We start from the raw sequence: 27169 nt of genomic DNA, 5'->3' as shown, positions 1-27169 counted from the left end.
GCAGAGGAAATACATAAGGCTGTAGCTGAAGACGGGTCAAGGGCTATCACTATGGATATCCTTCTGAGACGTCGATCTCTAGTGCGAGAACTACCCATGGCGTAATTAATAGCGGTAACGAGGTGATATATCTGGTGGCGGCGGCACCAATTTGTAAAAGGTGAATCAATTCGCCTTTCGGATCCTACTACTATGTCTATCAAGGTCTTGGCTAAAAAATTTGTACGAGTAGCGACTCCAAACCAACCAACGCAACAACGTGAACATAGGTGGAAGAAGCCATGTAGAGGTACTGTTAAAATTAATGTTGATGTTGCTTTCTGTGGCGAAAACTTGTCAGGAGCCACAGGAGCTATAGCCCGAGATGATCGAGGGCCGGGAGTTTGTTGTTGCTGCTACATGGTTCATGCCGCATGTGAGGATTGTTGAAGCAACCGAAATGACGGTGATCGGAAATGTCCTCTATTTGGCTGCCAATTTGGGATGCAATAATGTGTTGGTTGAATCTGACTGCTTACAAGCTGTAGAAATGATCAATCAAGAGGAGTATCTTGGCCAAGAAGCAGCTGTTATTTTGGAGTGTAAAACTCTAGGAGTGGAGCTTCATAAGTTTGAGGTGATCCACTATTTTCAAGAAGCAATAGCGTAGCAGATTGTTTAACTAAATACTCCTTCAGTAATAGATCCTATCATGTATGGGATAGCTCAATCCCGTACTTTATTTCCCCATATTTTGTACATGAACTTACCATTATCTAAAAAATAAAGTCCATATTCCGTCAAGAAAAAAGCAACTCCAACCAACCGAACCAAACGGACGGCGATTTCGTTCACTTTTCGTCCGTTTGGGTCGTTCGTCGGCTCTGTATACGCCCGATTTTTGATTTGGGTCGGCAGCACGCCCAACACGCAGACCCATATTTGTCCGTGTGGCTGGCTAGCCAATGCCGATTTTCAAGAAATACAAACATTTTACATATTTTTCAAAAGCAAATGATATAGCATAGTTTCAACAAATACAACCAAAAATAAAATATAGCAAAGTTTTACAAGCCCAATAAAAGTTAAATTGTCTACAAGATACACCTATTGATTGCCAACATGATCCCACATATGCTCACTAGTAGAAAACGGGCCTTTGGCCTGGACCCTTTAGTCCCGGCCTGCCTCTGGGCCGGGACTAAAGGCCCTGCCACGTCGCCCCAATTCCCAATGCCTCCCTCGAAGCTTTAGTACCGGCCCGTAAGGAACCTTTAGTCCCGGTTCGTGTCCCAAACCGGGACTAAAGGGCTACGCGGTGGGCAGGCCGCATGTGCGCCACCTTTAGTCCCGGTTTGTGTCTCAAACCGGGACTAAAGTCCTCTGCCTATATATAGCACATCCCCCCTCTCCCCTCTTCCTTGCATTTTTCTTGGATGGAGGATTGTGGGTGGGTGCTTGCTCTCCACTTTTTTTATGCACTAGAGGTGTTTGTTGAAATGTGTGTTAGAGCGATGCCGCTTCAGTTCACCGAACACAACTACGATATGAGATGCTTGAGCCACGGTTAAACCTCTTCCTCTTTATTTCTACTTATTCTAAAAGGTTAGCAACTATATTTCCTCGTTTAGACCGTGCGGTACTAATTTTTAGGATCGTGATTGTATTTGATATACTGTCGTATAACACAGATGAGCCATCCATGGATGTACGGTGATCGACGCACAGCCGCATACAGAGAAGGCGTGCATTCTTTTCGAGTTGCAGCCGATGCGAACAAGCATGGTGGTGGTTATATGTTTTGTCCATGTGTTGAATGTCGGAATGAGAAGGATTACACTTCCTCAAGAGTCATTCAGAGCCACCTGCTTCGGTCCGGTTTTATGTCGGGCTATAATGTTTGGACCAAGCACGGAGAAAGAGGGGTTATGATGGAAGACGACGATGAAGAAGAAGAGAACGATGATGACAACTACCGATCTATGTTCCCTGAGTATGCTGATACCGCAATGGAAGACAATGAAGAAGAAGATCAGGATGAAGAACGGGAACCAGATGAGCCCGCTGATGATCTTGGTCGGGTCATTTCTGATGCACGGCGAGGTTGCGACACAGAAAAGGAGAGGTTGCAGTTCGAGAGAGAGTTCCCGAGATTTGCAGGTGACGCAAGGAACTTATGGTTTGGTCTGAGTACAGATGGCATGAATCCTTTTGGGGAGCAGAGTTGCAATCACAGCACCTGGCCCGTTACTCTATGTATCTACAACCTTCCTCCTTGGTTGTGCATGAAGCGGAAGTTCATTATGATGCCAGTGCTTATACAAGGTCCAAAGCAACCCGGCAACGATATTGATGTGTACCTAAGGACATTAGTTGATGAACTTTTACAGCTGTGGGCCGAACCAGGTGTACGTGTGTGGGACGAGCACAAACAAGAGGAATTTGACCTTCGAGCGTTGTTTTTCGTAACCATCAATGATTGGCCTGCTCTTAGTAACATTTCAGGGCAGTCAAACAAGGGATACAATGCATGCACGCACTGTTTGGATCAGACAGAAAGTATATATCTCGACAACTGTAGGAAGAATGTGTATCCGTACAATCGTCGTTTTCTTCCGCCCAAGCATCACTTAAAGAAAAAAAGGCAAGCATTTCAATGGCAAGGCAGAACCCCGGGGGAAGCCTGTCATCCGTACTGGTGCTGAAGTATTTGATATGGCCAAAGATTTAAAAGTAATCTTTGGAAAGGGTCCTGGCAGCCAACATGTTCCTAACGGCCCTGATAAGCGCGTACCCATGTAGAAGAAAAAATCTATATTTTGGGAGCTACCCTACTGGGAAGTCAATGAGGTCCGCTCGGCAATCGACGTGATGCACCTGACGAAGAATCTCTGCGTGAATATTCTAGGCTTCCTGGGCTTGTATGGGAAGTCAAAATATACATCGGAAGCACGGGAGGACCAAGAACGTCATAAAGGAAGAGATGGCATGCATCCAGGGCAGTTTCAAGGGCGTGCCAGCTACGCTCTTACTAAGGAAAAGAAGGAAATCTTCTTTGAAGTCCTTTTCAGTATCAAGGTCCCGACTGGCTTCTCGTCGAATATAAAGGGAATCGTAAATATAAAAGACAAAAAATTCCAAAACCTAAAGTCTCATGACTGCCACGTGCTTATGACGCAATTTCTTCCTGTTGCATTGAGGGGAATTCTACCGGAAAATGTTCGTTTGGCAATTGTGAAGGTATGTGCATTCCTCAATGCAATTTCTCAGAAGGTAATCGATCGAGAAAGTCTATCAGGGTTACAGATTGATGTGGTACAATGTCTGGTCAGCTTTGAGTTGTTGTTCCCGCCATCCTTCTTCAATATAATGACACACCTCCTAGTTCACCTAGTCGAAGAGATTAGAATTCTCGGTCCTGTGTTTCTACACAATATGTTCCCCTTCGAGAGGTTCATGGGAGTCTTAAAGAAATATGTTCGTAACCGTGCTAGGCCAGAAGGAAGCATCTCCAAGGGCTATGGAACAGAGGAGGTCATTGAGTTTTGTGTGGACTTTCTTCCTGACCTTAAGCCGATTGGTGTTCCTGAATCTCGGTATGAGGGTAGGCTGACAGGAAAAGGCACACTAGGAAGGAAAGCAAAAGTATGTATGGACGGGCATTCTTTCTCTCAAGCACACTACACAGCTCTACACAATTCCACCGTGGTGGCTCCGTATATCATGAGACACAAGAATATTCTACGCTCCGAAAACCCGGGGAAGGCTGACTCTTGGATTAAAGGGGAACACGAGAAGACTTTCGGCAGTTGGTTGTAGACACATCTCATGAATGACGACACCGTTGGAGATGAGCTGTACTGTTTGGCCAGGCCACCATCTTCGACTATATGTACTTTCCAAGGATATGAGATAAATGAGAATACATTTTACACGGTTTCCCAAGATAAAAAGAGCACCAACCAAAATAGTGGTGTCCGCTTTGATGCAACAGACGAGAATGGGCACTGTTTGAAAACATATTACGGGTACATAGAGGAGATATGGGAACTTGACTATGGACCTACTTTTAAGATCCCTTTATTTCGGTGCAAATGGGTGAAGCTGACAGGAGGCGGGGTAGTTGTAGACCAAAAGTACGGCATGACAACAGTGGATCTCAACAATCTTGCGTACATGGACGAACCATTTGTCCTAGCCAATGATGTCGCTCAGGTTTTCTATGTGAAGGACATGTCTACATTAACGAGAAAAAGAAATCAGCAAAAGAAGATATCGTCCGATGAGCCAAAATGCCACATAGTTCTTTTAGGGAAAAGAAACATCTGGGAGTAGATGACAAGACACACATGTCAGAAGATTATAATAAGTTTCATGAAATTCCGCCCTTCAAAGTGAAAACTGACCCAAGCATCCTACTGAATGATGAAGATTCTCCATGGCTACGACCCAGAAGAAAACAGAAATAATAGATAGGAATATTGGTGCAATAATGTAATAATGTATTAAACCTTTTATGTAATGCATGTATGGAATGTACTAAATTTCAAACACTTTTCATTTTCATAGTATCCATGTAAGAGATGAGTTCTCGTTCGAAACCCTCATACTTCGAGAGAGATTGTCCGTTTTGTACACGAAGTGCATCAAGTTTTTGGCGTAGCCTTATCAACTTTTTAACACATGCTATGTGGGTGAAATGATGATAGCATGCCAACTTTCAACATTTTCAGAGTTCATTTGTAGTGCTTCGTACCTGAACCACTCCGTGATGAGTGGGAATTGAGAGCAAGAAATTGGTTCCTTGTGCATGGTGGGTCGTACGACGAAACAACAGGGGACCTCATCTGCAATGACGATCTTAGGATACCCAGGGAGAATTGGAAAAGGATAGTGAAAGAAATTAAGGAGGGACAAAGAAAGTTCACTGCAGATAGAGATATAGATTTGCTCACACTGGTCCTCGGCAATGACGAACATGGAGGACGAACGCGAGGCTTCGGTCCATCTTACCCGTGGTGGCTTGGGTTTGCCAGAGACCAAGACACTTACAGAAGCCGAGAGAGAGCAAAGAAGCGGCTGCAGGATGAGGAGAATGACAAGTTCAACCAGTTGCTTGCCAGGATTAACGAGCAACACAAGCAGATTGATGAGCTTAGAGGAGTACCGCGCCAGGAAGATCCTACACTTGATATTACCGGCGCCCCATCTAAGCGGAAAAGCAGCGTGGCTGAATCTGAGGCCCCGCCCGACGATGAACGAAGAATGATAGAGGGCGGTCCCGGCTACCCCGTGGATGGAATCAAGGAGTCAACATCATGTGAACTCCATCAGAAATTCAAGAACATATCCATGAAGGTGGCCGTCGGACAAGCTTTACCTTCTGGCCCTGATGCACGCTGGCATGGCTGTGAGATTCCAGCTGGCTTTGCTAAAGTCGGGGTGGATGAAATCATGACGGGGTTTAATGATATGGAGCTCGACATAGCTGGACCCTAAGATGAGAGGACACTCGGAGAAGTACTGGGTGGAGTCATCCTATGGGACAAGAACTACATGAAGCTTCCAGGCTCGGCCCCAAGGACAACACCGCCTCCGAGTTGTCGCAGGTCACCTACACCTCCATTACCTCCAAGCCCTCCACATGACGTCAGCCAGCACAACACGAGTCCATCTCGATCACCGCCGCCGGACTTGGGTCGTCCGTCTCCGTCGCCGCCCGCTCCGGATACAAAGCCTGAGCCTGCCACGGATACAAAGCGGGAGCGTGCCACCAAGAACGCTCCGCCGCCGCCCGCTCCGGATACAAAGCCTGAGCTTGCTACGGATACAAAGCGGGAGCGTGCCACCAAGAACGCTCCGCCGACGATTCCTAAGCCACAGAGCACCCCAAAGCGCAAACGGTCGCCCCTCCCAAAGGTACGTCATGCTAATCTTCCTATCAGACCTTATGATCGTACCCCCGAGGAAAACGCCAGGATAGCAAAGGAACATCATGATGCGCAGATGAAAAAGAAGGAACCCGAGCCCCGCCCGGAATACACCTAGAAGCAAATAGCATTTGCAAAATACTTCACGACCCTTCCATCACAGTATGACTTACACCATAAGCCTGATGACTATACACGCACATTGTAGAAGGAAGTGAAAAAGAGCAGATCACGTGCAAGCCCTCCACATGACGTCGGCCAGCACAACACGAGTCCATCTCGATCACCGCCGCCGGACTTGGGTCGTCCGTCTCCGCCGCCGCCCGCTCCGGATACTAAGCGGGAGCGTGCCACCAAGAACGCTCCGCCGACGATTCCTAAGCCACAGAGCACCCCCAAAGCGCAAACGGTCGCCCCTCCCAAAGGTACGTCATGCTAATCTTCCTATCATACCTTATGACTTACACCATAAGCCTGATGACTATACACGCACATTGCAGAAGGAAGTGAAAAAGAGCAGATCACGTGCAAGTGCAAGTGGAAGCAAATCAAGTTCAACTACAAGCAAGAAAAAATCAGACGTTCCTCAGCTTGGACAACAGGCCAAACAGTCGATCCCACCCCTCAAGGTGTTAACCGAGAATGTTCCCCCTCCGGTGCAGGGGCTAGCTTTAGAAAGAGCAAAGGAGTTGGCGGCTGCATGTGGTGTCTCGGTTGAAGAATTGTTGTCTTCCCAAGACGACAAGATACCCAAGGCTGTGGTAGCCCCTAAGCCACAGTTTGTCATGGGTGAGCCTTTGATCAGCAAAGATGATCTCCCAACAAATATGCGTTACTTGCATCAATGGTACTTAAGTGAATCAAAGAATGGGAGAACGATGATCGTGCTGAGTGTCCCACAGGAGTACTACGGCCGCCCCGAACAAATCCATATCGACTTTGATGAACTCTTCCAGATGTACAATGGCGACGCCCTCGACAAATCGCTTATGAGTTGCTATTGTTTGTAAGTTTTTCAATCCGTTGTCTACATATAACTTGTTTAGTTATTTCAATTCATTGTCTATATATAACTTGTACTCTATTATGCAGAATGAAGATTCTGGATTGTAAAAGTAAGAGCATCCTAAATATTGGGTTTATTGACCCACATAAAATACATATAGCGACGCTAACTAATTATCCCAAGGAGACGGAGGAAAACCTTCTAAGGTTTCTAACAGATCAAAATTTCTGTGACCACATACTGTTTCCATACAACTTCAGGTGAGGGTCTTTACTCTGTTGTGTCCATTCACTTATAAGTGTAATTGATAAGTTACTGACACACACACACATATATATATATACATGTGCAGCTTCCATTGGATTCTGTTGGACATTCAAATTGATAAGGGAAGAGTTGATGCCTTCGACCCATTATCGAGACCCATGGAACAGTTCCAAAGCCTGCAGGACATGCTCCAAGGGTAATTTCAATCATTCTTGCGCTCTATCGGTCTCTTTCGATGATTTTCTGATATATCAATTAATGAAAAACTTAGCAAATCATTATCCTTGTCGGGCAGGGTTTGGAAGCGGTTCAAGTGCGTGACTCCCGGTATCGAGCATGAGAAGCTGACCTTTAGAGCGGCTCAGGTAAATAGTAGTATGATATACTTCTATTTTTAATACATTTATAATGCTAGATTATTATTTTGATTATATATATTCTATTCTCGTAAAGTGCGACCAGCAGCCACGGGGAACGCATCTATGCGGATACTATGTTTACGAGACCATTCGCACGTTTACCTCTGAGCACAAGGATCACAGATTCGACGTAAGCAATGAACATTCACACCTCTATTTTTACCCGTCATTCTTTGTTATCATGATTGATATTCATATTCATCTCCTCTTCTTATATAGCACACGGCCATGACGACGAAGGTCCTACCAGAGCAACGCGCGATTGCTGTTGCAGAGGAGCTTGCGACCTTTCTGAGGACGGAAGCTATAGATGACAAAGGACGATTTAGTGTAGCTAGGGGCCATTACTGATGTTTGTCCATGTAATCAAATAGACGGGCTCTAGTCCCGATAATTTAGATCTCCATATAATTGTATATATATGCTCGCTTGTAAGATAAGTTAACCTTATATATATATATGCATAATTATTTCTATTTAAATTATATGAAAACTAATTCCCGAACACCAAACGAGGCATCACGTTAATCTCCCGAACACCTAAGCCCTAAAACCCTAAAACCCAAAAATAATTTCATTAAAAAAAACCCGAAAATAAGCAAAATCTGAAACTCTTTAGTCCCGGCCCGTGTAACGAACCGGGACTAAAGGTCCTCCCATGGGGTGCTACGAGGCGCCCACGTGGAGCACCTTTAGACCCGGCTTGTAACAGGGCCGGGACTAAAGGTTAGGCCTTTAGTCCCGCCCCTTTAGTCCCGGTTGGTGAACCGGGACTAAAGCCCCTCACGGGCCGGGGCTAAAGGCCCCGTCCCCACTAGTGGCTCAACCAAATCATTTTGCAATTGAATATGAGTTTCCAAATCACGTATTTTATGATGAAATTGGATGAACTGTGCAAATGATGTCGCTTCTCCGCCATGCTGAGGCACCACATTGTTACCCTGAAACTCAAACCCTTGATCGTGGAGATGTTCCAGGCGCTCATCCTCTTCGATCATATTGTGCATGATCACACAAGCAGTCATAACTTTCCACAACTTTTTGGTGCTCCAAGTTCTAGCAGGATACCGAACTATGCTCCATCGAGATTGCGGAACACCAAAGGCACGCTCGACATCCTTCCTAGCGCTCTCTTGCTCTAGGTCAAATCTGTTTCTCTTCTCTCCGACAGGGTTAGAGATTGTCTTCACAATAGTGGTCCATTATTGATAGATTCCTCGGCTAGATAGTATTCTTTGTTGTAGTTGTGACCGTTGATGTTAACATTGATCGGAGGGTTGTTGCCTTCGGCAAGCCTTGCAAACACCGACGAACGTTGAAACACGTTGATATCATTGTGTGATCCGGTCATGCCAAAGAAAGAGTGCGAGATCCAGAGATCTTGAGAGGCCACGGCCTCAAGTATGATAGTGCAAGCCTTGACGTGACCCTTATATTGGCCTTGCCAAGCGTTAGGCAGTTCTTCCACTCCGAGTGCATGCAGTCTATACTACCAAGCATCCCTAGGAAGCCCGGACTCGCATTGTTCGCCAACAAGCGGGCTATGACTATAGCAGTCGGCTCTCTCAGGTACTCAGGGCGAAAGACTGCAACCACGGCCTTGCAGAATCTATACAATGACTCTAGGCACGTAGACTCACTCATACGGATGTACTCATCGATAAGATCGTCGGGTACTCCGTAAGCAAGCACCCGGATGGCTACAATGCATTTTTGATAAGATGAGAAGCCAATCTTTCCAATGGCATCCTCTTTGCACTCGAAGTGGTCATCGTATTCGACCCCACCCCCTCTCGAATCCAATTGAAAACAGTTGAACAGCGAATTGCTTGTGTCAAAGTAGTCCTTTCATAGAAGGAAGTGGTCGCTCTCTTGGTTGTGATTCAACACCGGAACCCCCAGAATCGAGCCTCGGAACAATGGTCGTTGCCTATTAAAGTGGTCATGGACCAACACGGCAAGCAGCAACTCCTCATCGTCGGATGAGGAATCGTCGAGTCGCACAAAATGTTATGAAAAATAACTCATCGGCGAAGTCCATTTTGTACCTTAATGCAAACTGTCGAATAGCTTACGGGCATTGACGACGAAGTTAACCGACGACGGTGGATTGGGGTCGGGGAAGCTACGGTGGCCTGGGCGGCGATGCGACGGACGATGTGGGTAGGCGCTGGGGAGGTACGGGAGGATGCGTTGAAACTGGACGATGTCGGCGACGGGGTTGGGAGGGATGCGAGGGCCAGCTGTAGGCGTTGTCAATAGGGGTGGAAGACGAGCAATGTGCCACCGACTGACGGGCCAGGAATAAAGAAAGCGAGCATCGTCCGTGTCCGCTTTGTGTCCACGCGGACCCAAATCTAACTCAAAACTGGACCGGGAATGGGTCGACAGGCGAACGAAAAGCAGACGCACGTCCGTTTGGATCAACGCGTTGGGTCGTCATTTCTGTCCGCACGGACCCAAACGGACGACGACAGACGAAATAGGTCGCTCCGTTGAAGTTGCTCTAACAACACGGTTTCTGACCAACTCAAAAAAGAACGAGAATAACACTACCAGGAGCACTTCTCTGGCCATGCCATATAGCAGGTTTCTGACCAACTCAAAAAAGAACGAGAATAACACTACCAGGAGCACTTCTCTGGCCATGCCATATAGCAGGAGTTTTGAATTTGTATACATACACAAAAAATGAACGGAACAACTCAAGGCTTTAAATATTTTGCGCCTTGACTTGCAGGTCAAAACCAAGAAATGTACACGGATAGCAGGCAAGAAACTCCCACAGTAATCTGAATACACGTCAAAGATTCAAAGATGATACATCCTCCGTACGAAAATACAAGACGTTTTGCACTTCAATTTGAACTGCAAAAACGTCTTATATTTTGTTAGAGGTATAATGTTGCAAATCTCTTACACATTGCTGATGCTCCAGTTCTAGTCCTTAACCCCCACATAACATACCCAAAATGTTTACCATATATCTCTAGTTCTTGCAACTGTCAAATTTGTCACAAATCCGAAACTAGCAGCACTAGAAAAAACAATTCAAACATTATTCCTGCTACAGAAGATTACCAATTAGGACATAAATGAAGCACACACAGAATCCGCCCAAGGCAAATTATTCCTCCTACAAACTTCAGGATCAATACAAAAGGGGAGAATCAATCATCCACAAGAATCTCAGCGCCGAATTCTCTCAAAAGAGCAATCGATCCCAAGTATCTGTTTCACAACGGGGGGGTACACGTCTGTTAATTTTCTAATGCCCGGTAGGAAAAATGACAGGAATAGATTAGACGGCCGAGGGAGCAACAATCAAGAAATCACAGCAGGGCTACGACGAGGGCCTCCTCTTTTCCGTCCCTGCTGGCATCTGCTAAGCAAAATTTACATGTATGGTGAAGTTACAAGATCGATCTCTCAACACAGATGAGGGAGGGAGGGAGGGAGGCTCACTTCTACATCCTAGGATCCTAGACTAACAATATACATACATGTATAGAGAGTACCCCCAATGCCTCCATTAGTGCAGCAGCAAACGCCATGCTCCAAAACTCATCAGGATTCACGTGGCCACGCCGACAGCACCGCTCCTGCCAATCATGACCAAGCTTGCAACCAAAACCATGCATGGCTGAGCAGCTCGACTCGATATCCTTGGGCTCCCTGCCAGAGACAGAATCTTCCCTGCTCTTGATAGAAGGGCATGCATGCTATCTAAGCCAAAATGTCCATTTATTCTCATCCGATGTCTGTCAAATCCACGAGAGGATCCAACTCCTCGATGCCAGCAAGGGAAACTGAGTCATACTGGTACGGGGCAAACTCAATGTCAGTCTCTTCTAGAGGAAGATCCCCGATGTAGGTCAACTCCGAATCATCGATGCCAAAGTCAGATAGGGACTCTGTGATGGGGAACTCAGCTGCACTTGTCAACAGTTGCCGGGGGGATCGGCGAAAATAACACTTAACAGCCGGCATTTCCTGCGGTTCAGCCGTCCTGTGAATTTTCGATTTTGGTGGTCTTCCCAATTCTGAAGCTGCTTTGTGCTTTCCTGTGGACTTTGAGCCAGATTTATGTCGAGCAGTATCGTTCACATGGAAACCAGATGATGCCCAGTGAGAGCCTTCCCCTTCAAAACAAGCTTCTGATGGTATCCTGCATATATCAACATTAGAAGCATTAGTTTATGTTCCAGAAGGCTGCTAAACAATATGAAGATTCAAATAATTTGAAGCATAATTGCTCATCTCGATTAGAAAACAAGGAAAATAAGGGTCACCAGCACTGCAACAATAAAGCATTATACACCACTGACCTGAATCTGTTCTCAGCATGTCTATGAGGAAGCCCAGACAGCAGTGATTGTTCCATCGGCGCAACAGTGCGTCTAATAGGATCTGGTTCTAGTATGGACATATTCACTACAGATGGAAAGTCTGCCTGGTAAGCATGTCGATCTGTCCGGAAATCCAATACTAAATCTAAATGCCTCCGGCGAGGTTCCTGATTGCTTGTTGGTATTGCCACTCTTGGACATTGGGCCTGAACATCTGCAAGGGCTGTCCTTACAAGATTAAAGGACGGCATGTAGTTTGTCGTGGACCAGTTCTCACTCAATCTAACAGGCTTATGGGTTGCACTAGAACAAACACTTGCAACACGTCGGGGCTCATGAGCACATTTTGATCTCCAAACAGAAGAAAGAATGGCCATGAAATGTTTCTGGAGAAGCAACTCGTTGTTGGGAATTTCACTGATCACATTCAGCAACATCCGAGTTTGATCCTGAAAGAAGATGTCATAGAGAAATGGTCAATCTGTGGCTAACAAGCAGCTGAAAGGCACATAATACAGTTGACAAACACCTGGAGAGAAAAATGATGTCAAACTATATGAGCCACGTAATTTCAATATTGTATCAAGCCTAGCATACATATTTACACATACCACTTGACTATTTACTCGCTTATGATTTAATTTTACAGAGGATTACTGGTCAGCAGAGCTATGCTGACTTGCTTAATGGTCAGATATGAAATTCTCTTCCCAGGAGCAACAGAAAGTTGGTCAGCGGTTAGCAATTACAAGAGGAATCCAATGCCATGTTGAGTTTCTGAGGAAAGGAAATTCTGAAATAAACAGTCAAATGTTTCACTCCAAGATACTTCAATTTAGGCCATATTGTGCCAGTGGTATGTTTCACACATGCACCATTTCAGACTTCAACCCAGTTCTTTTGGCGGCTTCTAAAATAAGCTACCCCCTAGGCTTCTAGAAATAAGCCTCAACGAATAGTGGGGGTGGCTTCTAAAACAAACTGGGGAGGGGGCAGCTTATGCCATAAGCCGCCAAAAGAACTGGGCCTTACTGAAAAAACAAATCAGAGAACAACGATAGTACTGGAAAGCATGAACATGCAAAAATATCCTCGTGTTGGAAATTTCTCCTCTACCAAGAAAACAGTAAATTAACTCACCTCAGAAACTTTCAAGACAGCCTTCCCGGCCCCAGAAGGAGCCTTCTCACTGTTTGCATTGTCAGTAGCTGACAATACATATTTGCAGAATAATTCTCGGAATCTCTCACAGCAATGTACAGGATGACGATATCTTCCCCTGTAAAATGCACCACCAGGTATGGAATGAAGAAAGTCACTAGCGAGTTCCCAAACAGGACCATACTCATGTACAGTTCCACAAAGAACTGCATCTTCCTCAGTAGTCCACGAATCTAAAGCACAATCTCGAGGCCACATAAGACCCTTCTTCTTCAACCTCTCAGGCTTAATTACCATAACACGTTTTGATGGCATGGATGGCAGGGAATTCCTGCCATCGCTCTTAATTCTCACTGACTTCGGATCAGAATCATTCACTTCATCCATCAACTTGAGTTGCTTGCCTTCGAGCGAGTGTGTATGTGATGAGGACTCCGGAGTACAGTTTGATTTAGGGGCTTTCTTGAACTTCTTCAGGACTCTGCTACTGCTGCTCACTTCCTCATTTCTGGGCATCATCCTTTTACGCTTATTTGAACCATGATGTGGTGATTCATCACTCATAAGCTCTGGCGAAGGTGCATTGTCATCAATACTCATAGTATCTACAGACGTTTCATCAAGCATGGCCTCTGACTCAGATGACACACGTCCTTTTTTTGAAGACTTAAACTTGCCTGCCTGCCTTTTCTTCTTCTTTGACTTTTTCCGGTGACTGCTATAAAACGATGACAAAAGGAAACAGTCATTTATGTGGTCAACAGCAGAAAAACATATGAGCATTGCATGTATAGCATGATATTACTGCAAGAAGAGTGTGGCTAGTAGTGTAACAGAGGAGTGTCTAACAGAACTACTCCCTCCGTTCCTAAATATAAGTCCTTTTAGGCCTTGTTCGGTTAATCCTCCTCCCAAGGGGATTGGAGAGGATTGGAGGGGAATTTGACTTGTTAGGGATTTAATCTCCTCAATCCCTGCCAAATCCCTTTCACTTCCCTGTCAACCGAACAAGGCCTTAGAGGTTTCAGTAGGGGACTACAAACAGATGTATATAGACATACTTTAGAGTATAGATTCACTAATTTTGCTCCGTATGTAGTCCCCTAGTGAAATATCTAAAAAGACTTATATTTAGGAACGGAGGGAGTATAAAACAGGTAATTCAATACATCAAAACGTATTGTGAATGTGCCAAGAGCATAATTGTGAATGCGCCAAGAGCATAATTGCTAGTTACCTCGCCATGTCATTCATTTCCTCTAACTCTTTGGCTGCTTCAAGAGCTTGTCTTTCCTGTTCTTCCAACAACTGTGGGTATTACAGCAGACGCCATTAATACTCATAGTACTGTGAACAAGAGGCACACAAACACACAAGAACTTGAGATATAAACTAACCTGCTTTTTAGCTAGAGCCTCAACCTGTTGTCGATACGCCGTAGTAGCAAAATCAACATCCCAGGCTGCAATTGAAACGATGTCAATACACTAGAACATAAGAAAAAGGAGAGAGACATGCATCGGGGAGAGCACTACCTCGAACCAAATTGCAAAAAATAAAGTGACTCTTAACAAATTTTTAGAAGACAAACATGAGTGCGGTCAGCATCAACATGAAATCACTTACACTCATAAGATAGTGGTTCCTGGTCTTCATCAATTTCTGCTTCTAAATCTTCTTTGAGTTTTTCAATGCGTTCAAGTTCCCATTCTTCCTCTGCAACATTCACCTGATAATTTACAGCAGCTTTGTCAATTATTGGATCCCAGAGCTCCAAAAATCGCATTGCATATCTATCTATTGGCCGGAGGTGATTTTCAAACGAAGAACTCGCTTGTCCCGCTGCAGCTGCTGCAGCAGCCATTTGCTTAACATCAGCAAGCATATCTATATCTCCGTCACCTGCAGCCAATGTAAGAGCCTTTTCTTCATTTATTTGGTTCACAGGTAAACCAACATTTTTATCCTTATCCGCATCAGAACTTTGATGTTTATGCTCTTCACTGGTGTGATCATCAGGTTTTGTATCCTCCTCATTTACAAGCTCATCATCCTCTAGCCTTCCAGCAACCTCCTCACTGAATTCTTGATTGTCTGCAGCCTCTTCCTGCTCCAACCTTTTGAGAGCCATGTAGTCGGCTTCATCTTCTGCCTGTCTAATAGCTGCTTCAACATCTGCATTTGACAGGGCCAGACCAGTTTCATTTGAGGATACAGCAGTCATAGAGCAATCCCTTGGCTGTTCTTCAACATTAAGAGCTGTGTGCCCAGAAAAAAATTCCATAGGGTCTAGCTTCTTGAAAAACTCGGTATTGTAACAACCGCGCTGTATCACTAAATCGTCAAGTGTTCGCTTCTGATTTGCTTTCTTGAGAATGTTCTCCTCTATAGTGCTCTCACTAATTAGCCTATAGATGTTAACTTCACGGGTTTGTCCTATCCGGTGACATCTGTCTTGGGCTTGTTGATCCATTGCAGGGTTCCAGTCACTGTCATAGAATATAACAGTGTCTGCCCCTACAAGGTTGACTCCCACACCGCCACTGCGAGTGGATAAAATGAAAAGAAAAAACTTCGGGTTTGTATTGAATCTCTGCATTAGCGTCTGCCTCTCTTCTGGCTGAGTAGAACCATCTAACCTCAAATATGTATAACCATACAAATTAATGAATTCCTCCAAAGTATCAAGCATCTTAGTCATCTGAGTAAATATCAAGGCTCTGTGTCCTTCTGACTTCAAACGTCTCAGCAAGATAGCAAGCTCCTGCAACTTCCCACAGTCAAACTGGATCAAGCGCCTGTCAGGGAAGTACACCTGACGGCGCACAATTGCAGGCCTTATAGGGGAGAGAATGGGCGAGAACTCATTCATGCATTGTTCTCTGTACGCTGATCCAAGAAGAACAGGTGAATTCCTTTTTTTGCACCAGCAAATAGGAGTAGCAGCCCGTGCAGCAGGAATTGCAAAAGTAAATGATTCAATAAAGCCAAGCATTTTATTGAAGCGTTCCACAGATGAAAGAACGAGATCTGCTAGACTCGATGAAAAATCCATGTAGCAGGAAGGGTTGTTCTTCTTCTCAAGAACATCACACATAGGATGCCTTATGGTCAGAAGCTCCCTAATGTTTGTACCATAAACAGGCCTCTTCTCGCATCTCAACCTATTCCACCAAGCAATTGAAGCTGCTCTTTCTTTGGCCTCTTTCATTCTCTCCTCCTGCAAGGCTTTCTGAATTTTTTCAAAAATATTTGTGCCATTACTTCTCTGACCAGCCTTGTTAGAGCAAGAAATCTCTGCACCAGAGCCCCGAGAGGTGATGCCTGGAAGAAAGACAGCAGCAACCTCATCGACCTCCCAAGAAGGCATATTAAATTCATTTTGAGTAAACACCAGGTTCATATCAGATAGACCAGCCTGAGAAAATGGCCCCTTATCCAGGACCATGCAAACAGAAGAGCTGATCTGCATGTCAATCCCTGCCATGTCAAATGAGCTGATAATTGGGCGGCCTTCAAAAAGATCTGGATGGTTACAGACCTTTCTGAGTTGCATAATGATACTAATCATACCAAAATAGTTGCCACTTGTCAGTGTTGCTTGTGTATCTGAGCTAGCAATAAAATCTTCATACAGGTTCCTTTGCCTTCTGGAAAGTCGGCAATATATGACATGCTCATGCTTCTGCGGTAACTGTTTCTCGACATCTCGTTTCAATCGACGTAATATAAATGGGCGGAGGACATTGTGCAACCGATCTATAACTTCCTTGTTTACCTTGTCTTGGCCCTCCACCATTCCTGATATTGGATTGCAGAACCAATCCTTGAACTCTTGGTGAGACTGGAATACATGTGGCATCAAAAAGTGCATGAGAGACCAAAGTTCCATAAGGTCATTTTGCAAAGGAGTTCCAGTCAAAAGAATACGTCGTTTCGAATTAAAATTTAGCAGAGTCTGCCATCTTTGTGATTTCCAGTTCTTTATCAGATGAGCCTCATCAAGAATAAGATACTTCCACTTCTTTCGCTTGAAGGCTTTGGAGTCCTGAATAACAAGCCTGTATGTCGTGATGCATACATGGAAAAAATTTGGCTTCATCCAACCTTGACGTTTCTGCTTTCTCTCCTTTGCACTTCCAAAATAAGTCAGTATTTTAAAGGCAGGACACCATTTCAGAAATTCTGTTTCCCAATTTAACATAACACTGGTTGGCACGACAATAAGATGTGGACCCCATATCCCCTTCTCACATGCAAGGTGTGCTAGCAAGGATATAGTCATAATTGTCTTCCCTAAACCCATTTCATCTGCTAAAATTCCATTCAGCCTCTTTTCATACATAGCAACCAACCAGTCCAACCCAATATGCTGATATTCCCGAAGAGAATGCTTGAGAAGGAATGGGAATTTTGTGCGGACACTTGTTGTTGAGAAGGTGTTCCCAGTTGGTTGTGCTGCTCTTGCAGCAGCAGCAGCATCAGCCATTACATTGTCACCAGTTTCCTCATCTGCAATCACCTTAGCATCAGTCAGCTCATCTTCTTTAACAGAACGTTCTTGTACACTAGTTTCCTCTTCGGCCATCACCTTAGCATCAGTCAGCTCATCTTCTTTAACAGAACCTTCTTGTACAACAGTTTCCTGATCAGCCATCACCTTAGCATCGGTCATCTCATCTTCTATAACAGAACATTCTTGTACACTAGTTTCCTCGTTGGCCATCACCTTAGCATCAGTCAGCTCGTCTTCTTTAACAGAGCATTCTTTCACACTGGGCTCTGAAACTATTTCTAGTTTTAGGGCATTGCTGCTCACATGCTCAGTTCCCAGCATTTCTGCCATTTCGTGATTTTCAAGCGTATCATTATTCGGTTCCAAAATGCCCACAGGTAGATCATCCAGAGACATGTCACTATTAACCTCTTCGTTAGAATGTGTGGGTGAATCCTCCAGTTCTGTTGTTACGTCATCTGCATAGCCATCCTAAATATAAAACGAGCATTACAGATGGACCATGGTAAAATGCAATTCAAGAAAGCAAATAGAAAATCTGCATACCTTTGGGTACATCGCAAGAAGTTCGTCTAGTGGAATCTCACTCTCTTTTTGCAGAAGCTTAATCTGTGTTTATGAAAAAGATCAATGATAAGAGTTAGTAGAAAATATGCAAGGGTGAAGCCTAATCTGTGCATGCAATTATCATAAAACTGAAACCTCAAATAACAGGGTCTTAAAATACAGACAACCAACTTAAAACAGCCCAATGCCCCATCTGGGTTTTTTAGATTTATATGCTAGGTCTTTAAAATAAAGTTCAGTTAATGAACATTCATCATTTCAGACCATCTTTCACTGCAGTGGTTCTGACCTCACTCAGTTGTCTCACTGTTTGCCACACTCTAGCTTCACAAGTTAACAATAAAGCTCAGTTTTCCTCTGATATCTAGAACATAGGGACATTTTTCACACACATAAGCGCGCACATGTGCTCAAGACACTTTGTTTAACAGGCATAACAAAAACCTCTGAAACTTTGGAAGCTCGTAGGCCCAATATACATGCTAAATTAAGTTCTGCATACCTAAGTCAGATAGCAGACTGACAGAATCAGAATTTCACAACTAGCTGTAAAGATGTGCTACTAAGAGAATGGCCATCAGAAGCTTAACCAATTAAAATACTGAAAAAGTGCTATTCTTTGGTAGTTACACTGTATGACATTGATAGTGAATCAATTGCGGGAGTAGCCTGTACTGACTAGTTCATTCATGTTGTAACCAAATCCCTAAATTCGTAACTACAGCAGCTCAACATGACAATGTGAATAGTTCAATAACATTACTGACTAATGTATGAAATCACCTCATCCGAAGGATTAGGGCCATCTTTCTTTGCCAACTCTTCCTCTTCAGATAAAGTTGCTTCGTCATCCTGCCAAATAGATGCAGCGAATAAAACTCACAAATAGTCAAAGATAAACACATATACGAAGGGCGAGAAAATTCAATGCACATGGCAACTCCACGAATCATGAATGGATGTGTTTCTAATCTACCAGAGCAACTTCCATGCAATTAGTATGTAGAAACAAGAAAGTGATGAAGAAATCAGATGAAGATGGGTGTACTACCTTTCCTTCATCAGTACAAACATAATCTTTATCCTCCTGAAAATAATAAAATATACGAGTTAGTATGCAAAACCTTAGATTCGCCACACAGTACTTATGAAGAAAAACAGATCATTGCGCGCAATAAATCAACAAAACCTAAAGTCTTTTCGCATTCCCCTTCTAACTTACCTACTACTGTACCGGAGTGGATATGATCTCCCCCAGACATATGCAGCAATGCTTTAGGTATACTTTGCATTTATTACACCAAAGCAGATCATGCCAAAACACAAATAGGATAATCACTACGATTGCTTAGTGTTGCAATCCACGTTAACAAATTTTCAGCAAGCTTTTCAACCTGCGAACGCTTGCCAATTACTACTCCAGTTCACGATTCCAATGTCGCATGCCTATGGTTTTTAAGCTGTGGAGAAGGTTGAGCAGATAGATTACTCCATTCAATAGGCGTCAGCATGGTCCATCACTAATAGAAAATCTTGACTGCATGTTAGTTGGACAAATGAAGTGAAAAGAGCTTAATGAAAAGTTGTCATTGATATTTGCCATTAAGATTTGCAACATCTTGTTAATTTGTCCCTCCCTACTTCACACTCCGAAACTCTCTTATGCCTATTTCCCATTGGTATTTCACCGTTCTGTTGTTGTGACCCTTCCTCAGATTTTAACTATTCCTCCCTGAACTCTTAAGCGAGACTGAACCTTTTACCATAAATTAACATACAATTAAGACGAACCTCAACTCTCAAAGAAAATGTTATCCTGATCTAGTTGGAAAGACAGTTTTGGATGACATGGCTGCCGCCTCAACCTCCAGTAGGCAATAGACCCCACATGCAAGTGGCACATTTGTTTTTGAAACACCATCTTTGTATTTGTCTCCCTCCCGTGCAACCCTGGGGGTAAAGTGAGGGCCTGCTTCAGCTAATCTTTAGGAGTGCTCTGCACCAAGAAACTGATACCTGGGGTGAATGTGCTCAACATGCATACCCAACATATCGACCTAACCTGCTTCGCTAGCCACGTCAACCTGTTCAAGCACTGTCGCACAACACAGACAAGGGCTGACTCCACAAGGATGGGGAGGAATGGCAGAGGATGAGCAGGTTAAAAGGTAGCTTCCATTGTTTATAAGGCGGTAAGGCGACCTAAGGCGAGCACCACCCGCTCTAGCGCAAGCGTCTAAGGCGGGCATATTTGTAAGGCGCTGCCAGGGCACCTTATTGCCTAAGGATCACCTAAGCGTCTAAGGCAGAACGCCTTAAAAATAATGGTAGCTTCAATTCAGTTGATGGGAGGTGGACGATGGAAAACTAGAGTGAAACCCAAATTGGAGAAAGAAAGGGGGCGGTGCAGCAGATGGGGAAAGAAGAAACTGATCAAGTCCACCACATAGTTCCAATGACCTAGTGAGCTCCTCTTCAAAATTGCTGGTGAATCTGGATCTCATGATCAATCCCGCAGATAAATCCACCGCCAATTTTAGTCTGACAAATTTTGGCAGCAAGATCATGCTAAGTCTACTGACAAGAGTTGCTTGGCTTCAGAAGTCGAGACATGTCAGGGTTTGGGGTGAAAATCAGACTCGCGCAGCAGGCAAAAAGTAGACTTTTCACAAAACTAAATGATATATTCTAAACTGTATTACAGTTAAGGGTGAACACTACAGTCAGGCACCAGGCCAGGAAGGAAATAAAGTTTTTTTTTAAGTTAGATGATTTTGTAACGAGAGAAATTCTACAACAGTAAAACAGATTATTGAAATGTATACCTGCTCACCAACAGAGGAGATACCGCCATTACTTTTCCCCTGCAAAGATAAAATAGTAGAAGGTTAGAGAACATTCTAAAACTTGGTAACCTTGGCTCTCTCACACACATGGGCATATGAAAAAAGAGGCACAAGGAAAACAACTGTACATGATTCCTCTTCACAAACTCAGCATAATGGTGGCTATCATCAACTTCCTCAGGAAAATTGCCTTCATCACTTGAAGTATAACCAGAATCATGATTACAGCCGTTAACTTGGTTTAAAGAATCTGATAAACAACAAAAAGGCCAGATCAATTTCAAAAGACATCAATGAGTATGAAGTATTTCAGTTTCCTAATGTCATACAGGTTTCTGAAAATCTAACCTTTAGTTGAATTCTTCAAATTTGAATTGCTGCAAGTGTCTTTGTTAGCTGGACTGCTTTCCCTGCTAACTAAGAATGCTTGAGCTGATCAATTTATCAATTTAGCACCAAATAGAGCACATTGTTGCCTCTATATATGTTAAGGCAGGTAAAAGAGAACTGCTTTCGGGGATCACCTTGGTTTTTGACATACAACTTAAGAAGATCATCAATTGGTATGTCAGCTTCTGCCTGCAATGCAGCTAATTCTTCATTGCGCTCAGCCTCCGTGATTTGAGCTTCATCCTCATCAATTGTGCGCTCGTCATCTTCCTGCAGTACCAACACATACCAGGGTGATTCATATGTTGTGAAAACAGTGAAGATTTGCAGGAGGGGCGGAGCCAACTCTGTTCATGGATGTACAGATGCACGCTCAAGTAAATAAACATACAAAATATTCAGTGAATAAGTAGACACAATACACTCTCACTGAACTAACAGGTCAAATTGCCCAGTTTCATGACAACTATAATTACAGCTACCCCCTCCAAAGCATATCCTCTCAAGCAAGGCAAGTGCGCCCAGTGTGGTGACGGCATGATGCACACCACAAGAATAGCAGTGAAACACCTCTCAGAAGCCAGACACGAGACATGAGGGTTTCCAACGGTGTGGCGTCCGGCTGTGCAATGCATGGCATGCCACGTGCCAAGGTCAAACTTTGCTAACTTATGGTTATGCTGAACTATAGATCTGTAATACGGGTGAGCACACATGTTGTGTACATGGTTGGGCTCAAGTAAGGAAAGCCTGCCAGTGGGACAACTCCACACATGAGCTTGTCCAACCGGCTGGGCTATTAGCTCACCCAAGTTTCCGTCACAGAAAGAAAAGAAGATAGTGCTTGTAATATTATGCACCCTCCCCCCCCCCTCCCGATCCCCCAAACACTACTTAGGTACTCCCTCCGTAAATTAATATAAGAGTGTTTAGATCACTATTTTAGTTATCTAAACACTCTTATATTAGTTTACAGAGGGAGTATATGGCATGTTGTATTATATTTTGTTATTTTGAACAACAGCTAACCAACAGAAATCTAGGAGTTTCAAGCAGAAATGTAGTATCGTAACATACTGATATGAAAAACCGAACAAAAATAGCGAACTGCCAATAAAACAAAATGTTCAACTTATTCACAGCAATAATACTTGGTACTAAGATCCTTAGGATTCGTGGCAATTAAATTCATGTGGACAAAATAAAAACATGGGCACACTAAGAAAATATTAGCTTGCCTGTTCTTCGTTCAAGGAGCCGCTATCGTAGTCATCATCGGTGTCCATTGTATCTGCAACTAAAAGGTGTTAAAGCCTAAAGAAAAGGACAATTAACTGGATAAGTTTTCTGAAGCATGCAGTAATTCGTAAAGCTAAACACCTAGATCATCAAGAGTTAGTGCATTTATGTTCTCCTCAGCTACTTCCTCCTGCACTGGTTGATTAGTGTGCGAAGGTTCTGGTACATCCTCCTGCAATGGTTGATTAGTGCGCGAAGGCTCTGCTACATCCTCCTGCAATGGTTGATTAGTCTGCGAAGGTTCTGCTACATCCTCCTGTGATGGTTGATTAGTCTGCGAAGGTCCTGCTACTTCCTCCTGGGATGGTTGATTAGTCTGGGAAGGTCCTGCTACTTCCTCCTGGGATAGTACATTTGTCTGTAACAGTCCATTGTCTTGTGTTTGCAAATGGGGAACGTCCACGAGATTTTCAGCCAACATTGTAGAATATCTGAAAAATTCAAAGCAAATGACAGAAGGTTAGCATGCAGCCAAGGTTTGAAATAGACACGACAAAATCAACCAACAATAGATGATGGTACCTTTCAGTCTGACCTAAAAGGAAATCAAGCTGCTTATCAAGGGCCTTTTTCTTCCTTTCCTCAACCTCTAGTTGATTCTTGTAGAGAACCTACATTCACGTCATTAAGTGATATTGGTTCAATTTCTTGAGAACATGTCATAGTAAAGTAAGTTGTACAGTGAGGCACAGAAAAAAAAAACTTGCCAACTTCTCTATTTTGGTCCAGAACTTCTTCACATCCTTAGAAATATTTAGGGCAACTTTTCTCATGCGATGTTCCCCCTCCTGCAACAGAAGGATCATCAAACTAAGATACAACTCCATGGAATCGATGTCTGGATAGATGAAATGAAGGCATTCCTAGATTTGGTACCGATCAAATAAGGTATAAAAAATATAGATTGGTTATGTCACAGATAATGCAAACCTTCTGTTTTTTCTCATCCTTTGTTGCTTGGTCAACTACACCCATATTGGCCCTTTGAGCAATCTTTTTAGCCATGGACAACTTCCACTTTCTCTCAGATTCAAACTCCTGCAGGATATTTAAATTAAGGAAGAAAAGATAATATAATCACTACAGCTCCATGGCAGCATCCTGCAATATTACGCTGTTTAAAAGAAGGATAGCAAATTTTGAATTGTCTTAGTAGCAACTAACCTTTGATAGCCAAACCATTTCCCCCAGAACATGGTCCCAGTGAACTTTTGGCTTCCGAGGCTCCCTTGGAGCTTCAAGAGCCTGAACAGATAGGGAAAAGGTTTCAGCCAATGTACTTGAACCAAAGTGATAATTGGCAATGGATGGTATACCTAGCATGCAGGTTAAATAATGCTAGTAACAGAAAACTTAAAGAGAAGAGAAGCACTTCTTTAATTCTTTCCCACACTGACTACAGGGTATGCAATCGAAATTTGCCATCATGTAAAAACGAAATGCTAAGTACACAGATGGGGAAGATGGAGAGCAATGACAGAACACAGCTGGTAAATGAGATGTCAAAGCTGCAAGCTAACCTTCTTGCGTCTAGGTCTTGTCTCATGATCTAGCTTCGAGCGGGGACCACCTTTTGATGCCATCTTTTCAATCCTTTCCAGAAGAGTATCTCATGTCTTGGGGAATATGTAGAAAAATGGCATACCGACTGTGCATTGCATATGCTGACAGAGAATTAGCAGAGAACAGATGGTCTTGTCTATTTATTTTTTAAATGAATACAAGGTAAAGCGAGAGCAAATCATGAAAGCAGGTCTCCAAGACATCCAAGCATGTAAATGAGCTTTCGTGAAAGCAGGACTCCCTACAGCTGAATTTTGAGCATCTAACCCTGCCTATGCTACCCTCAATTTCTAGTAGGTAGGATCCATTAGTGACAAACCAGACCACATTCCCCATGTACAAGTTAAAGGTAGAAAGCAGAGAAGATTGTTGGGGCACGCCGGTGTCACAGCAACATGCTGCCACAGCAAATTGCAAACGAAAAAGCTGATCGTACTTAAACACGCAACTGGATAAACTAATAGGCGTACTAGAGTCACATCCTCATTGTTCATTGCCTAACATTTGAACCACGAGATCACATTCCTCCATTCAGTACATATTCACAGCTCGGTGACGCCGCTAAAAGCCTAAAACTACCGACCATATTCATCCACATTGGCATTTTCCACCTGCTACCCCCACCTGAACAACCAACTGACCATGCAGTGCAGCTACAATGTACCGGAAAGAGCACCGTAGGGGTTACCCGAAATAAGCAGGCTATTCTATTATATTTTTTGAAAACTAAAGCCAGCACACTGTCAGGCTACCACTACCGGGGGCAGAAAAAAGGCGGTCGCCCGCTGATCTCAAAGCTAACCACGGCATATTTGCCGGAAACGGCAAGGCACGCGCTGCATTACTCCTCTGCAGTGCCCCGGGGAAGAAAAAAAATCCACCGGCTCAACGCGCCAAATCCCGAGATCCGGCGAGCCGCATTCCCCGCGCACGGTCTGCATGGCGAACCTGGAGAAATGCGGGAAGGGAAACAGCGGATTCCAACGGGGGGGCGGGGCAAGGAGCAGCTGGCTGGCCCACCAATCAGTGACCCGGACAGCGAGCCGGAGCGGGTCGTACCTACGCGCGGGTCGCGGCAGCTCCGGTGGGGGGCGGGCGGGCGGGCGCGCTGGTGGCGGGGCTCCGCCGCGGGGCTGGCGTCGCCGTCGGCGGGCGGGCCCTGCGCGCGGTCGGGGAGAGGGGAGGGGAGGTCGCTGGGGCGCGGCGCGGCGCTCCTCCTGCCCTTGCCCGTCGGCGTCGGCGTCGGCGGCGTGGGGTGGGGTGGGGGCGGAGGCGGAGGCGGCGAGATCGAGATGGGCTAGGGCACGGGGCGGGTTGGGGAGGACTGGGGTTGGCGTCGGGGGGCTGGGGAGCTAAAACTCGGGGTGGCGTGGAATGACGGGAACGCCCCTGGGATGCGCGCTGCGGGGGGGCCGCGCGGGGCGGCGTTTTGGGAATTTCGCGTGCGGGTGAGTGGATTCCTGTGTCAGAAGATAGAAGGAGAGGAGGAGTGGAGCGAGGGAGGTCGCCGCCGCGCTCGGCGACAGCGACCCGTGGATGGGAGCGTCGGTCCGGCCCACGAGCCGGTCCAGCCCAGCATGGCCGTCTTTCCTCCTTCTTCTTTTCTTTTTATAAGATTATTGTTGCTGTGGAGAGCCGTGCTAAAAGACGTACTACTACGTATAATAAAGGTTTTTAAAGCCGTATAAAAAACTAATGGGAAGGAAATGTATGTTAAAAATGAAATATGATCCAACGGGTATAAGAATTAACATCATGGCCGGCATGCGTGTGGTGCGTTCGTTCATCGTTTCCCGTTATCGTTTCACGCGGGCGTGAGTGACCGGGCCAACACGTGTTCCGTTTTGCATTATTGTTGTACGTACCGACGCAACTAAGCACTGTCGCGAACAAAAAGATATTGTGGCGGTCCGGAATATTGTAGCACGCGGTTTTTTCTGTTGGGTTAAATAAACTTTTTTTAGGATTTTGAACACTGTGAAAACCTGAATATATATTTTTTGAACAAAAAAAATTATGAGAATTCCGAAGTTTTTTGAAAGCATGAATATTTTCTTAGAAAGTGTGAATGATTCTTTAAATCATGAATATTTTATGAAAATTCAAACATTTTTTAAACATGAACAGTTGTTGAAAAATGCTCAGTTTTTAAAAAAATGTGAACAAATTTTTCGAATTTAAAATTTTCAAAATATGAATATTTTCGAAATTTCTGTAAAAAATCGGTAGAGAGAAAAAGAACAAATTTTATCAAAACCTTTTAGAAGGTTTCCGAAACCTATAAAAAAATGAATGATAGCCTTTTAGAAGGTCTCAAAAATCAGGATTTGTGAAACCTACAATCACCTTGCACCTTGCCTTTCTCGGTTCATGTGCACAACAACGACATCATCCTGACGGGAGAGTGCCAAATAAGAATGGGAAACAATTCCCGACGACCGGATGAGCGCTCGGCCGGTCGCCCCTCGCTCACTTGCTTTTGTATGCGGAAGCGACTCGAGTTGTGTGGGCCTTAAACATTGTATGGGTCAGCTATGTTGGCATTTTTGCTTCATTGCACAAACCAGTGTCGGAAATTTTGTTATAATTGGTGTCACGCCGTGCTACAACCAGTTTTTTTGAATTGCTGCATAGGCTAGGATGATGTTGGGGCGAGGACGGACAGCGGCTGTCATGTGTTTTGTTGCATTGGGTTTTTTTTCTGGAACCAGCAACCATTTTTCTACAAGCGTGTTCTTTTTTGCTGCAACCATGCTAGCTTTTGCTACAACCGGTGTAACAATTTGCTGGAACCGGCGTCTCGTTCTACTACAAGACATAGCCGGCGTCGATTTTTTTGCTACAACCATGCTAGCTTTTGCTATAATCAGCATTTTG

At 44.3% G+C, this 27169-nt stretch overlaps 1 protein-coding gene across 7 annotated transcripts; it reads right to left on the bottom strand.

Moving 5' to 3' along the window:
- Window positions 1–10731: 10731 nt before the first annotated feature.
- On the bottom strand, window positions 10732–25395 carry LOC123407774 (protein PHOTOPERIOD-INDEPENDENT EARLY FLOWERING 1). 7 transcript variants are annotated; one of them, XM_045100983.1, is made up of 21 exons: window positions 25352–25395; window positions 24250–24377; window positions 23894–23974; window positions 23660–23767; window positions 23437–23517; window positions 23252–23340; window positions 22811–23160; window positions 22669–22727; window positions 21565–21700; window positions 21389–21472; window positions 21169–21290; window positions 21020–21058; window positions 19246–19281; window positions 18978–19046; window positions 18174–18236; window positions 14738–18098; window positions 14509–14573; window positions 14349–14419; window positions 13091–13829; window positions 11930–12399; window positions 10732–11769 (listed from the first exon to the last, which is right to left on the bottom strand). In XM_045100983.1, exons 2-21 carry the CDS (start codon window positions 24310–24312, stop codon window positions 11352–11354), a joined length of 6504 nt encoding a protein of 2167 aa, XP_044956918.1. In that variant the 5' UTR covers window positions 24313–24377; window positions 25352–25395; the 3' UTR covers window positions 10732–11351. The 7 variants fall into 7 exon arrangements, with proteins under 7 accessions (XP_044956918.1, XP_044956919.1, XP_044956921.1 ...); XM_045100984.1 differs by having other exon boundaries at window positions 13091–13826; XM_045100986.1 differs by having other exon boundaries at window positions 21389–21457.
- Window positions 25396–27169: the final 1774 nt, after the last annotated feature.

This window comes from Hordeum vulgare, chromosome 7H (genome assembly GCF_904849725.1).
Source record: "Hordeum vulgare subsp. vulgare chromosome 7H, MorexV3_pseudomolecules_assembly, whole genome shotgun sequence".
Taxonomy (NCBI): domain Eukaryota; kingdom Viridiplantae; phylum Streptophyta; class Magnoliopsida; order Poales; family Poaceae; genus Hordeum; species Hordeum vulgare.
This window is presented reverse-complemented; position numbering and strand designations above follow the sequence as displayed.